Below are 13,314 nucleotides of genomic sequence, written 5' to 3'. Positions count from 1 at the left end.
CGCAGGCGTATAATCTGCACTTCTGATTGATCAAGATAGGTGAAGCCGGGTTTGTGCCTCGGTTATTTTTCCAATAAAAGCTGACGCTTCAGTTACACAGCCTAATTTTGCCTTGGCTGTGATCTCCAGTCAGACTCATCGCTCACGTTGGCAAAGTGGACGAGAGATAGTTGAATTGATTTTGCTTATGGTAGCTCACATTACGTGCGATCCAGCTGCACAGGAGTATTAAACCCCTCATAATATTGACATCAAGAGTCTAAAGCCCTAAAAATATCAACAGCGTCACTGCTATTCTTCCCTCAGAGCCACTCAGCGGCACTAGGATCATTAGCACGTCAAAAATCAAGAAATTGACTCGAACAGAAGCTTACGCAGGAAACATACTACTAAAGTTAGTAAGATGGCTCAAAATTTGAAGGGGATATCACTTACACCACCGTCACCACAGTTACGCTTGTTCCCAGCGGGACGAGTACAGTCACCACGGTGAATGTTGTAATCGCTTACAGGAGCGCCGGGTACATCGCACTATCATCATGAGATCCCCATGTCCGCGTAATCAATCTGTCTAGGTTGAGCAGGACTTACACAGAATTGGTTTCTTCCGCTCTCCTGTTCAGTCATTACTTAGTAAATGGAGCGAACCGCGTATATGATTTACTCACGCATCCAAACCGTGTCGAAATGCCGTAAGACGTACACCAGGCTCCGTAGACGGTAGGAGCCGAGAGCGCAAAGGTGCAAACAACGCTGAAGAACTTCATAGTGGGCGGATGGGTTTATGTACAGAGAAAGTGGGAAAATAAATGATTGAGAAGCAATGTAACAGCAAGAGAATGAAGCGACGGCGCCGTCCTTTCCTCTGACTAAATAACATCGATAAATGCCAGTGACCCCATCAGGTCACGTACATTTGAACCACGTCGGTCTCGCTCCCGCAGAATAATCTGTGAGTGACTGTATGGGGCTGTAAATGGCTGGGCACTATATTCGAGATTCCCGGTGCAATAGTAAGGAGTCTAAAAAGTGGAATTGGCACATAAAGTCAGTGTCACGATTTAAGCTTGTTGCAACTTGTGAGTCTGATTCCTTGCGGGAATTACAACTGTGGCTAAAGGACGCCCTCTTTCATTGAGCGGTCCCGCCAGAACTTCACCTCCAGCGGGAATTGCTTGCTAGTCAGCGAGTCTTGGCACTACCATGCTGCTCTGGGCTCCACGCCCCCCCCCCCCCCCCCCCCCCGAGGCATCCAAGGGATATCCAGACCGATCTGCGACTCAGAATCTGCTGGGTTCACTAATTAGTCCCGGAAATCTGGCATTACTCAGGCACAGCAACAGAACCAGCGCCTGTACTTTATGATCCCATTGGAGGAATTAAATGTTGTGACGGGCGTGGAATCCAGATCGGCGTCATCCTCAATACCGCAGCGCGTCGAGATCTTCCGGTGGGCCAGGACAAGCGGTGTCTCTAAACGACTATTACTCGAGCCACCTAGATTGTTGAGATTGAGGAGGGACTCCTGGCCTAAGTTGAGACGATTGGAAAGAGACCGCCTAGGTTTCCTGTGTCTGCGCGGCTCCATTTCCTGCGGAATACCTAGCGTTTGACGCTCACCCTTCCGTACGCGTACATATTCACTTGACATCTGGCTTCATGTACTCCGCTTCCTTTCTTTCTGAATTGTTTATTTCTTTGGTTCGATAAGCCTAGTTACATGACTGCTGGACGCCCTTTGCCCTAAGCAAGAGGGACGCACCGGCGTAAAATAACACACACACACACCCACACTGTGTACTTAACTGGTTCTATCGGAGACGATAATGACGACGACGACGATAGAAACGATGACGACGAAAGAAACGATAACGACGAAAGAAACGATAACGACGAAAGAAACGATAACGACGAAAGAAACGATAACGACGAAAGAAACGATAACGACGAAAGAAACGATAACGACGAAAGAAACGATAACGACGATAACAATAGAGGAGACAATAATAGAAGTGACGATAGTAAGGTAGGGTATAGCTACAGGAAATGCGGTCGGTATAGCACAGGAGAAATAGGCGGTCTCATTCAAAACACATAAAGCTGAGCACGGTCACTAGAAGCGTGAATCGTGTACTGCATCAATGAAGTAAGTGTGGCCTACACTTGTACCGAACGTACGGATTCCGGAATTTTGCATCGATGCTGACTCCGACAACTTCTGTGATTCTGAACAAATTATGGTAATATCCGACTGTCGCAATTCGTCGGCTGATGGACATGCGCCAAGGCGAGCTGCTTCTCTGCAATTAGGCGTGCGAAAGTGTGACCTAAAACATTGAAGACTTCGCCAGCAAAATAGCTTTCGTTCGAGGGCTTTTTCCTTTTAAATCCCAACTGATGCACGGAAGGTGATATTGTAGAGCGGATGGTTATTTGTCGTGCCGATCCTCCTACTGGCCCTCCAGATGGGCTAACTCCGCACCCTCGTTTCGAGGGAAAACTGAATCCAAGCCGCGACATTTGTCGTCCAGGGTATGCAGCTAGGTATTCCAGCTATCATTTTAGCAGAACCGATCTTGATTTCATCCTTGCCCATTTCAGTGATTTCACTAGCCATGGCGGTGATTACCTTTGGCCCTAGGTATGTTCAAGTCGCAGGCCGACTGTCGCACGCCCTCGACGTGCTCACGGTTCGCAAGTCGCCCAGTGTCAGACTCTTTCTTAAGATCACTTTCTCACGTTGCGATGCATAAGGACAACGGAGGGTTTGGTCTGTCAGATCATTTGTGGAAATTGATATAAGACGACCAGAGGCATGCTCTTGAGCCTTCGGATCAAAGAACTCATCAGATAACTTGTGATATTTTCGACTACTGTCTCCATCATGGTACGAAGACCAGCAATTTTGAAGAAGCTCAATTCCAAAACCCCTATCCAGAACGCTTTTCCACATGAGCGCAGGAGTCATCCAGCTTAGACTCAACATCGCCATCCGCAGCCGCACGTACAGCACCCGCCACTCTGTGTTCCTCCTTGAGTTCCTTGAATTTCTTCTCCGCATCCCAAGTCCAAGGTGTATCCGCTGCAAATAGGAAGTCCATCTCTTCGAGGGTTCGTTGATTTGACTCAGGGTACAGGGCCCAGACTGCGGTGAACTTTAGCACAAATTCAGAGGCATGAGCCACGGGAAGGGTTCTCACCGATCGGAATGCTGATCACATTGACAGCCGCAAAGATGTACATGGCGTTTTCGTTGATAGCGCCGACGATGTACGGAAGGACTAGCGTGAGGGTTCTGGAGAACATCATCAGCAGAAGTCAAAGACAAAGTAGTAGGAGAGCGCACCCATTTCCGATGCTCCAACCAACGACACCCCAGGCATTGCCCTTGGCGCGAACCTGCAACGGGAAGATCTCACTGGGGTACAGCCAGGGCACCGTCAGCCATGTCGCTCCGAAGATACTTGTGTAGAGGAAGACCATTGAAGCCGCTGCTGCTCCCCAGCTGCTCGCAGCATCCAAGTTCCCGCTGGCTCTGGCATTGAGGCCCCCGCGAGAAAGACCACCCACGAGGAACATGGATAGTGCCTGCGCAGTCGAGCCCCAGTATAGTGTCCAACGGCGACCGATGTTGTCGATGGTGAAGACACAGATGAGCGTGGCGAACATGTAGAAGATGTTGTTCAGGCCTGAAACCCAGAGAGCCTTTTGCGGACCGAAACCGGCGATGTGGAAGATGGCTGTTGGTCAAGAACGTCAGTAACATAGTCAATGCAGAAGGTTGCATTGGGGACGGGGGAAATGCATACTCGGGCCGTACATGGTGATTCCTGCAATACCAGTCCAGCACTGGATGATTTGAAGCCAAATGACCAGCTGCACCCTTCGGCCGGTGTGGAGCTTGCCTGACTTGAGACCGAAAAGCATGTGGTGGTATCCCGTTCCTTCGGATGAATATTCAAGCCGAAGGACGTCTTGGATGTCAGACAACTCGGCTTCGGCGATGCCATTACCAGTCCCTCGCAGTCTTTGCAAGATGTACAACGCCTCATCGTGTCTGTCGACCTTGCAGAGCCAACGAGGAGATTCCGGGAAGAGGAAGCATCCAAAAAGTAGAAACAGCAATGGGATGATCTGGAATGCGATAGGGAACCGCCATCGAAAGGCAGACTCTCCATTGTCGATGAAGCTGACACCATATCCCAGCCAGTACGCAACCACCACGCCAAAGATGTTCAGAGTAAACTCCATAGCGATGAAGGAACCTCTGGATGTGTAGTCCGCCAGCTCGGAAGCCCAAACCGGCACAATGCCGTTCAGAATACCAGTGCCGATTCCATTGACGAGCCGGGAGCCGATCATCCAATTCGAGTTCATGGATGAGCACTGGAGGGAGGCGCCAAAGATGCCCCACAGCGCACCGATGGCGATGGTCTTGATTCTTCCGAAGCGGTCGCCGATGGAGCCTCCTACCGTACAGCCAACAAGGGTGCCGAGATAGAAGACTGACATGATGCCGCCTTGGAGAAGAGTATCGGTGACTACGGGAACACCGTCATCGTCGACGTAGCCGAATCGCATGAGGTCGATGTAGTGCTTTGCGTTGTTAACGCCGCCCATCATTCCTTGGTCATAACCTGTGCAGCCGCATGTCAGTCCTTGGCCACTGAGGTATTCTCGTGGTGCTGTAAGTTAGATGAATTACGTACCGAAGAAGAAGATTGACATTCCCGCAAGACAGTTGACTGCGATGAGAAGGGCGCGCTGCTCGAATCTCGCGGTGACCATCCATTTGTGTCGTTGATCCATCTTTGCGCCGTCCGAGATTCAGGTGTGAAATAAGGTTGAAGGCAGTCGATGAACACACTAGGAAAATGTTAATCTGTGCACAGCTGAACAAGAAGGTTTAGTTGAGATCAGACATTATATACGTGGTTCGAAATGCCGGCATCCCACCTCGCTTCCTCGCCTTGATGTTGAACAAACTGCACTGCCAGACACAGATGTGTTGACTACGTCACCTATGGATCGAATACTTGACCGTTCTTACGAATTATCTCGACGCGGGGAAACCCCACGGGGTATGAAAGTGGCTTCATTCTGGGGCTAGGAACATGCCATCGTCAATTACTTCGATGATGCCTGCCAATCCTCTTCTGTCTTCTGAGTGATGCCTGGTAAAGGCTCATCCTCATGGTGCTCGCTCTGTCAGGGGAAACACATGGATTCGAAACAATCCGACCAATGCAAATCGTGGGGGATGTGGGGACACGCAACCGATGTTACCATTGAAAGCATAGCGTTCGTCTAAGCAAGTCATGTGTGTCTGTCCCTCGAGACGAGCACTTCGGCTCTCACATCACAGCCCGCATGGATGAAGAGTGTCCCTGCTGAAGATTGCTCGATACGCACAAAGGCTGCACAATCAAACCGTATGAAACTGCCATATACCTGCGTTTGGAATTGGACTTTCACTTGACTGACGTCTTCGAAAGCGGACGATCTCGCACCTAGAAGCCACCACACTACTCCCCTAGGAAGGGGTCGGAAGATGAGGATTCTACTACGTGATGCGGTTATCCTCATTAGCGGCATTCAAACTCAATTCGTAGTAACTGACGAGGACATTTATGAGAGTTTGCTGAGTGTGAGCCCCTTTTTCGACAGCAGCATCGTGGGGATTCCTGAGACTAGGTTCCAGAAGGCGGCGGTGCTCACCCTTGTCCCCAAAGTAGCGGGGCGTGAGACAGCATAAGATTGACTGATGCAGTCCACTTTTGGATGGGCAGAGATTTTGTTGTCCCTCCTTTGACATGCAAAGTGGAAGATAGAGTCATCTGGGATGGACCGGTTAGGCGCATATCTCAAAGGGAGGTACCTTAATAAAAGGGGCAGAGAGAAGTTTCCCGAGACAAGCCTTTCTTTCTTTGGCCTATCAACCATCTCTGCCTGGATGCTGAGACTCTAGGTATGCAGCTGCAGTTGAATGTCTTTCAGGAGCAACACTTGCATGTTTGGACATGTAAGGATCCTTCATGCAAGTACTGCCAGACTCCTTCACGCCCAGGTTGATCACCCAGACTTGCTCAATACCTCAAAAGATGCAAAGTTGTCAATGAGATGGTATTCTCCGTCTGGATCTCACGCAGCTCAGGGCTCCAAGCTGGTCTTCACTATCACAAGTCACGAGTTCACCATCCCTCGATAGCATATGATCTCCCTCCATGCCCAATGTCCACCGAGTGACTGACATCCCAGCTGTTTGGAATCTTCCCTCGTGCCAGTCGGGCAAGGACATTGGGATTCCCATCTGAAACCCAAAGGCCATTGGCTCTGAACGTGCGTGATATCATTTTGATTTTGGCAGTCGGATACTGTCGAGTTTCCAAGATTCGCCTGCCCCAAGCCTCGACAGATATCTCTCACCTTTCCAAACTTGATCTGAGGCAAGCTCCCGCTTCATTCAGAGATTTCATTTCATTTTCACCATGATCTTGATTTCTCAGTCGGGGAAGTCTTTTGAAAGTCTTCTTCAGCTGAAATGGAGGGCAGAGATCTCTCCTTCTCTTCTTCTGCTTCTTCTTCCTTCTGAACACCTCAAACCTTCCTTGGGGACCCTCCAATCTCTCTCTCCCTCAACTTCTTCCCTTCCTCTACCGAAGGGTGACTTCAAGCTGACGTCGGATAGCTACTGCTCTTTGCCTCACTTTGGTCACCAAATGTCGAGGTAGATCATCCAAGTCGCCCTCATCCTGACCGGCAGCCTTCCCTCTCTTTCAACCTGCCTCAGCAATATTCGTACAGCGACCGCCCTTCGTTACTGAAACATCGACAGTCTTTCCGATACGCAACCTAAGCAGTCGAGAGTATCATCAAGCGCCCCGAGTCGACGTCGGCTCTTCCTGCCATTCGGCCCAGCTTTCCGTCTCTTCTCCAACTTGGACCTGTCTTTTCAGCGCGCAGACATCACCCAACAACGTCACAAGAAGCAACCTACTAGAAACACCAAAGCATCATTTTCAGCTTCAGAAAGACCTCAGTTGGATTGCACTTGAATTGCCTCCTCGAGTTGATCACATTGAAGGTCGGTCTTTCCATTTTTCCCTCACACCGCTCGACGCGATTTGCTTTGGCAGCCGTTGCCCAGTTCACCCTTTGCCCATCGTCCCATCAGAGGAAGTCGGAAATCAATAACCACCACCAACACCTACCTTACCTGTCTTGCGGACTGTCCTGCCCTGAAACGTCCTTTCCTTCCAGTGTGGTGCGCTCCCTAGCTGCCGCTGAGAAGGAGCCATCTCACGCGCCTTCCTGTGGCAGTCTGGCAACACCTTTCTTTCGTTTCCCTCTCCTCCGCTCCAAATCCCCTCTCTCGTTTCTACCTCAAACCACCACATTACTTGACCTTCGTCCATCACAATCGTCAACTCGACGGTCTCGGGCTTGGTAAATACCGTGGTCGGGACTCGGACACTCTCCACTCCATTTGTCGCATTACACAGAAGGCAAGCCTTGTCCATGGCCACTGGCAGTTTTGCTTCCCACTCTCGTCCTCAAATTTACGAAATTCGTAAACTAACTTTGGTTTCTCGGCAGTTTTTCCAGAAGCAACCTCACATCATTTCGACTCGCAATTCGCACCCACAACACGACATTCAACTTTATTGACCCCGCAAGTCACCCTACATCATGGCGGGCAGCTCTTTCCGAATGAGCCTGACCCTAGCCGAGAGCGGCGACGATCATGTCGTTTACGTCTCAACTGACGACGGCTTCAACGACGACGACGCCAGTGAGGCTGGCGACGACTTTGCCAATCACCATACAACTGCGCCTTCCTCGAAATTGGGTCCGGCTGACCTTATTGATCTTTCCGATGGCGACTTCGCAACCAGCCCATCGGACACTGCGGACAACAGCCCCTCCAAGGCCAACCAACCGGTGCCTCCTCAGCCTGATGCGCCCCTCCCGGGAGACAAGCAGAATTCGTCCCTGGACAACTATCCTCAGGCGACCAAGACTCCTGACCCGAGTGCCCAGCCTTTCGTGCCTCTGGAGTAAGTGACCCGCAATCAGCATCTGCGATCCAATCCATTTGGTCCGAATTTCAAGGCTAACAAATTTCTAGGCTAGAGCGTGTTGCCCCCTCGTCCAGCAACTCCTCTTACACCGATGCTCGCCAAAGTCTCGACTCCCGAGATGATCAGATTCAATCCCTCACCAATCGCGTCAAAGAGCTCGAGCACAGTCACGAGACTCTGAAGCGTGAGAACGACGATCTCGACACCGTCAACGAGAAGCTGAAGCTCAAGGCGCGCAAGGATGATGAGAGCCTTCGAGAACTGAGAGAGCAGCTTGCCGAGGAGCTGAAGCGCAGACTTGGTTCCGAGAAGAAGGCTGTTGAAGTCGATGAGAAAAATGCAGAGCTCCATGTGGAGGTGGCTCGACTTCAGGAGGAAAAGGCTGACATGGAGCCACAACTTGAAGAGTACAAGAAGAAGTTGGATGGGTCTCAGAAGAGCGTCAGGCCTCTTGAAAACATGGTTCACACCCTGCAACGTCAGGTTCTCGACAAAACGCAACGCATCAAGGAGATTCAACTCTTCGCTGCCGACCATCTTGCCAAGAATCCTCAGGATATTCCCGAGTTCGCCGCTATGGATCTGTTTCCACATGGCGGTAAGCAGGAGCATCAATCCGGAAAGGAGGTCAATCCGGAGCTTTTGATCTCTTTTGACGGTGCTGCCGACATGAGCGCCTCTGGAAGTCAGCTGAACGTGTCTCAGAGCGAGATCGGAACCCCCTTCATCGTCTCCCCCATCAGAGCACCCTCAACTCCCCAGCCCCATCATGCTTCCAAAGACCTTCTCGATGACGACCCAGCAGATACACAAAGCCCCCAGACCTTGCCTATCATGACCCCCTCCAACCCCAAGTTGCAGCGGGAAGAGTCACTGACGCCTCAGTCAACCACGGAGTCGCACACCGCCGAGCCCAAAAGCCCCTCCGACGACCTCGCAAGTCCTCCAAAGAACATTAGCGGACTTGATTGGAGTCCCGACTCTGACCAGCTCTGGATCTCTGAGTTCCAGAAAGCTCAGGCCATCCGCAATCACCAGGGAGCTCGAAGCACCGGTCACACTCCCGGTATGTTTACTTATGGGATTCGGTTTATGCGCCAACACAACAGGCAGAAGCTAATGACAGAGGATGGCATCCCAGATGTTGCATCTCGCAGGGTCATCATGTCAGGTCTTCCCGACGGGACTCACGTTCAGCGAATTCTCGAACACGTCCGAGGTGGTAAGATTCTGAAGGCTCATACGGTGACGATGGGCAGAGGTGAGGCTCGCAACAATCTTGCTTGCATCGAGTTCGCCGATCCCGAGGATGCGATGGACTTCTACCGCTTCAATCGATGCCGCGAATTCGGATTCTGCGTCGAGTCCACATCTGTCAGAGCCCGCCTGACGATGCCCTCCACCGACTCCTTCCCCTTGAGCGATGCGTTGCAGGCTCGTCTAGGTGAGGGCTGTACTCGCTGCCTGTCTGTCACTGATTTTCCGGTCATACACTTGCAGACTATTCTGGAGTTCGCAGGAATGTCCAACAACTTCGCTGATACAATCACTCACTTCGCCTGTTCCGATGACGGAAGCTTCGAGATCTCCTTCTCCGACATTCGTTGTGCCATTAACATTCGCGAGTACATTCTCCGATCCAAGTTCTTTGAGGGAGAAAGAGAGGGAACTGGCGTGTGCTTCAGACCTGACCCCTGCGATGCTCCTGTTGAGAGCCTTCATGTTCCGTTCCTGCCCATCAAGGCCACGTCTGACTTGACAATTCTGGACCCGAAGAATGCTCGTCTATTCATGACTGAAGAGCAGAGAAAGCTGGACAGCGAGCTGCTTCAAGAGCAGGTCATGGCAGCGGCTGACCCAGATGATGCCGACGCTTTTCATGAGCAAGATCTTAGAAAGAACATCGTCTGGGAAAACAAAGTGGACTGGGACAGCTTTACGCCCTACATGGCCTTCGACAAGGACCAACGCCGAAGAGTGCTGCACAGGAAAGATCCCGAGTCTGGCGCTGTCCAAACCCAATATTTTGGTAGTTGGGTGCAATCTCCTGCGGAGTCGCGCAAGGAGTGGCTGCACCACAATCAGCACAGCCCCCACCCATGGACTCAGACAACTGCCGATCTTTTCTATGCCGCTACTGGCGACATTGATATGCGCAAGGTGAATCTTTACCTGAAAAGCAAAAAGGACAACGTTGGGAAGTTGGAAGATGACAAGACTAACAAGTGCGATGATAGAGCATCGTTGTCGACGACGGAGGTCTTGATGGAGACGCCGACCAGGCTTTGAACACCCCGACGCCCAGGGAGATTCGGCGGCAGGCATCGTTCACCACCTCCTTCTACTCAGCCGAATCCCCTCTTTCGGAGGTCAACCGCGGATACGTGACCCTCGACGACACTTCTCTGCATGTCCCAGCGGGAGTCTTCGTCAACCACGTTGGCAGCAGCTCGGGGCTGGCCATTCCCTCTCTTTTGGACGGAGATACCAACGTCGATATGAACAACTCTGTACAACGCAAGCAGAATCTACCCCCACACAAACGTGGCAAAACCCGCGGAAACACCTCTGGCTACTCCTCTCCTGCTCCCTCGATCATGGGTGACGATACTGGAGGACAAGTCTACGGCATCTCGAAGGCAGGCTTCAACCAGCTTGCTGCCAAGATTGTGAGAGACACAAAGGCGACATCTAGCAAGGCGATTGGAAAGAGACCAGTTGCGCAGGCTCACTTTTGGTAAGGCGTTCGGTTGGAAGGCCTGGTTCTCATATTTGGAAGGTCGTTTGGCGAATATTGGGGTTAGTATGGACATCGAAGGACTTGCTTTGCTGCAGACAGCAGCGTAATATTCAGGTGATTTCTGGTCGTGGGCCAGCAATATACCACATAACGGTGGTAAAGCGGGAGCATGGTTCATCAGACACACATTAGTAGATAGAGAACACCAACAGCATTATCATCAATCTTCGTGCAGTAGCAAGTTTCGTGACCTGCATCAGTGGCAATCGGTCCTCTATTCATGATTGCATGATTTCATTGTTTGGAATAGCGACCGCTGAGACGCTTACTAGAATACATATGCCTGTCTGCCCGGATAAGACTACCGTAGCGCCGAAAACCTTGGCTTTCGGTCCATCGCAGAATAGCATGCTTGGTTCTGTCACTCCCTTGGAGCCACTGCCATGTGGCTGCCGTCCTCATAACTGTAAGACGGGCCCAGGACATCCCCTCTCGCTTCATTGGCTTCCGCCTTGAATCACCACGAAAGCGTAGGCTGCACTCTCGGTGGAGGCTCATCCGTGACGACCAACATCTCATCACCCTCTCCCTCCCCCTCCACCTCCTCTTCCTCCTCGTCCTCCATCGCCTCCTCATCCTGCACCTCCTGCGCCGCCGCCACCTCCGGGTCGCCGCCCTCGAAGGCCTCGGAGACGGACGAGTACTTGCGCTGCGACCAGCCGGGGCTGAGGTACTTGTCGAGGGTGCCGTTGCCGTTCTTGCCCTTGACGGGGGTGGGATTGTTGAGGAGGTACTTTTTCGTCATGTAGCGCGGGATGTTGGACTCGGGCTCCCAGGTGGGGTTCTGGTCGGGGGGCCAGTTGCCTTTCCAGCGGACGGCGAAGTAGCGGACGGGTTTGCCGCGGACGTGGCGGATTTGCAGGCCTTCGAGGCGGAGGACTTCGTAGACGTCGGAGAGCTCGTCGCGGTCTGGGTCGAGGACGTTGATTGTTGATTTTGAGGGGGAGGGTTTTGGGAGGAGTTTTGGTTTTGGTTTCGGGGTGGCGGCGGGTTGGATTGATGGCGTGGGTTGTGATGGTAGTGGTGGTGGTGGTCGGGAGAGGCTCCATGGGGTTGCGCTTTGGGCTGCGGGCGTGAAGCCTGTTCGCGGGGTTATTGCTGTTGTTGGGGCTGGAGGGGCGGAGGCGGTTGTTCGTGGGGTTGAGACGACGGTGCCGGAGAGGGAGTTTGTTCGCGGTTTTGATTTTATGGCGACGCCGTTGATTGGGGGTGTGATTGCTGTCTCCTTGATATTTGGTGGTGGTTGCCATTGTTTTGGTGTTGGTGTTGTGGTTTTTGAGGATGTTGGTTGGAGGTGTGGTGATGATGACGATGGTGGGTCTCTCATTGATAGAAGGGAACGTTTGGGAGGGATTGGAGGTTGAATAGGTGTGATCTTCTTTGCCCCCGCTGGTGGTGTAGACTCATATGTTGCTGAAGCCTGTGGTACGGGAGGGAATGTTTGAGGTGGCGGTCGAGCTGCTTGTGATGTGGGAGGTAGAGGCGGCAGTGCTGGTGAGCTCGTAGCTCCTCTTGAGGAGTCGAAGGGCGTGCTCCGGCCGCTATCCGTCTCAATCCCTGGCAATAGCCTCGAAAGCGCCGGCCCAGGTGATATCCTCCGCCGCTTCTTAACCGGCGGCTCCAAGCCCACGGACATAACACCCTCCTCCCTCGAATCGTATTCCTCCTCCGCCAGAGAATCCGCCGCAGAAGCTGGCTCGTCCCCATTAAGCTGCCGAAAGATGGCTTCCTCGTCATCGGGCGTCTCCGTACCGCCCTCCACCTCTGTCTCAAGCTCCCGGAACTCCTCCAGCCGCGCCTTTGACGGCGTCGAAAGCGACGGCGCACCCTTCTTCGGCCGGCCAGGCTTCCTCTTCGCATCCCCCTCCACCGGCGTCTCGGCCCTCGCAGCCGCCATCTCCGCCTTCGTCCTGCGCTTCCTCTTGCCCGTGACAACATCCTTCCGCGGCGTATCCTTCACCCCATTCCTCAGCACCAGCATCCCCCTCTCGCGCGCCTCCGCCTCCGCCACGGCACGCACGTTCTCCTCCTCCTCCCTGCGGCGCTCCTCCTCGTCCCGCTCGGCCGCGCGGGCCGCGCACCAGTCCTCGTACGCCGCTGGGGACACATAGTCCGCGACGTGCTCCGCGTCGACCACGAGCCGGGCCGCGGGGAGGTCGCTCCAGCCGACGACGTACTGCAGGCGCTTGTTACCGTCCTGCGAGAGCGGCGGCGGCACGAAGAACTCGTCGCGGATGTAGGCGGTGCTGTCGCGCACGGGGACGAGGGTTATCGGGCGCAGCGGCGGGCCGTTGCCGGGCGTGTAGGGGCGGTACGTTACGATGTCTTTGAAGACGACGGCGAGCTCGACGTGGGAGGACGAAGAAGTGGTGTTTGGCTGGCGGGAGGTCGGAGAGGGCCGGCCGAACCAGACGGTGGTTCGTCGCGACATGG

The 13,314-nt window shown here is 53.0% G+C and overlaps 4 protein-coding genes across 4 annotated transcripts; 1 reads left to right on the top strand and 3 right to left on the bottom strand.

The window, feature by feature from the left end:
- Window positions 1–312: 312 nt before the first annotated feature.
- On the bottom strand, window positions 313–767 carry CGCA056_v000339 (uncharacterized protein; the record flags this gene model as incomplete). Its single annotated transcript, XM_037315600.1, has 5 exons — window positions 313–321; window positions 375–386; window positions 436–531; window positions 592–615; window positions 669–767. 5 exons carry the CDS (start codon window positions 765–767, stop codon window positions 313–315), a joined length of 240 nt encoding a protein of 79 aa, XP_037186292.1.
- A 2,163-nt stretch (window positions 768–2,930) lies between these two features.
- Window positions 2,931–4,809, bottom strand: STL1-9 (Sugar transporter STL1; the record flags this gene model as incomplete). Its single annotated transcript, XM_037315599.1, has 5 exons — window positions 2,931–3,145; window positions 3,201–3,295; window positions 3,347–3,740; window positions 3,810–4,637; window positions 4,710–4,809. The coding sequence occupies 5 exons, from the start codon at window positions 4,807–4,809 to the stop codon at window positions 2,931–2,933; spliced, it is 1,632 nt and encodes a 543-aa protein (XP_037186293.1).
- Window positions 4,810–7,689: 2,880 nt separating this feature from the next.
- On the top strand, window positions 7,690–10,822 carry CGCA056_v000337 (uncharacterized protein; the record flags this gene model as incomplete). Its single annotated transcript, XM_037315598.1, has 4 exons — window positions 7,690–8,057; window positions 8,129–9,147; window positions 9,208–10,241; window positions 10,319–10,822. 4 exons carry the CDS (start codon window positions 7,690–7,692, stop codon window positions 10,820–10,822), a joined length of 2,925 nt encoding a protein of 974 aa, XP_037186286.1.
- Window positions 10,823–11,338: 516 nt separating this feature from the next.
- Window positions 11,339–13,312, bottom strand: CGCA056_v000336 (uncharacterized protein; the record flags this gene model as incomplete). The annotated part of the gene is made up of 1 exon (XM_037315597.1): window positions 11,339–13,312. The coding sequence occupies one exon, from the start codon at window positions 13,310–13,312 to the stop codon at window positions 11,339–11,341; it is 1,974 nt and encodes a 657-aa protein (XP_037186287.1).
- Window positions 13,313–13,314: the final 2 nt, after the last annotated feature.

Source organism: Colletotrichum aenigma, assembly GCF_013390185.1.
Source record: "Colletotrichum aenigma strain Cg56 chromosome Unknown KSG_Cg56_contig01, whole genome shotgun sequence".
Taxonomy (NCBI): Eukaryota; Fungi; Ascomycota; class Sordariomycetes; order Glomerellales; family Glomerellaceae; genus Colletotrichum; species Colletotrichum aenigma.
This window is presented reverse-complemented; position numbering and strand designations above follow the sequence as displayed.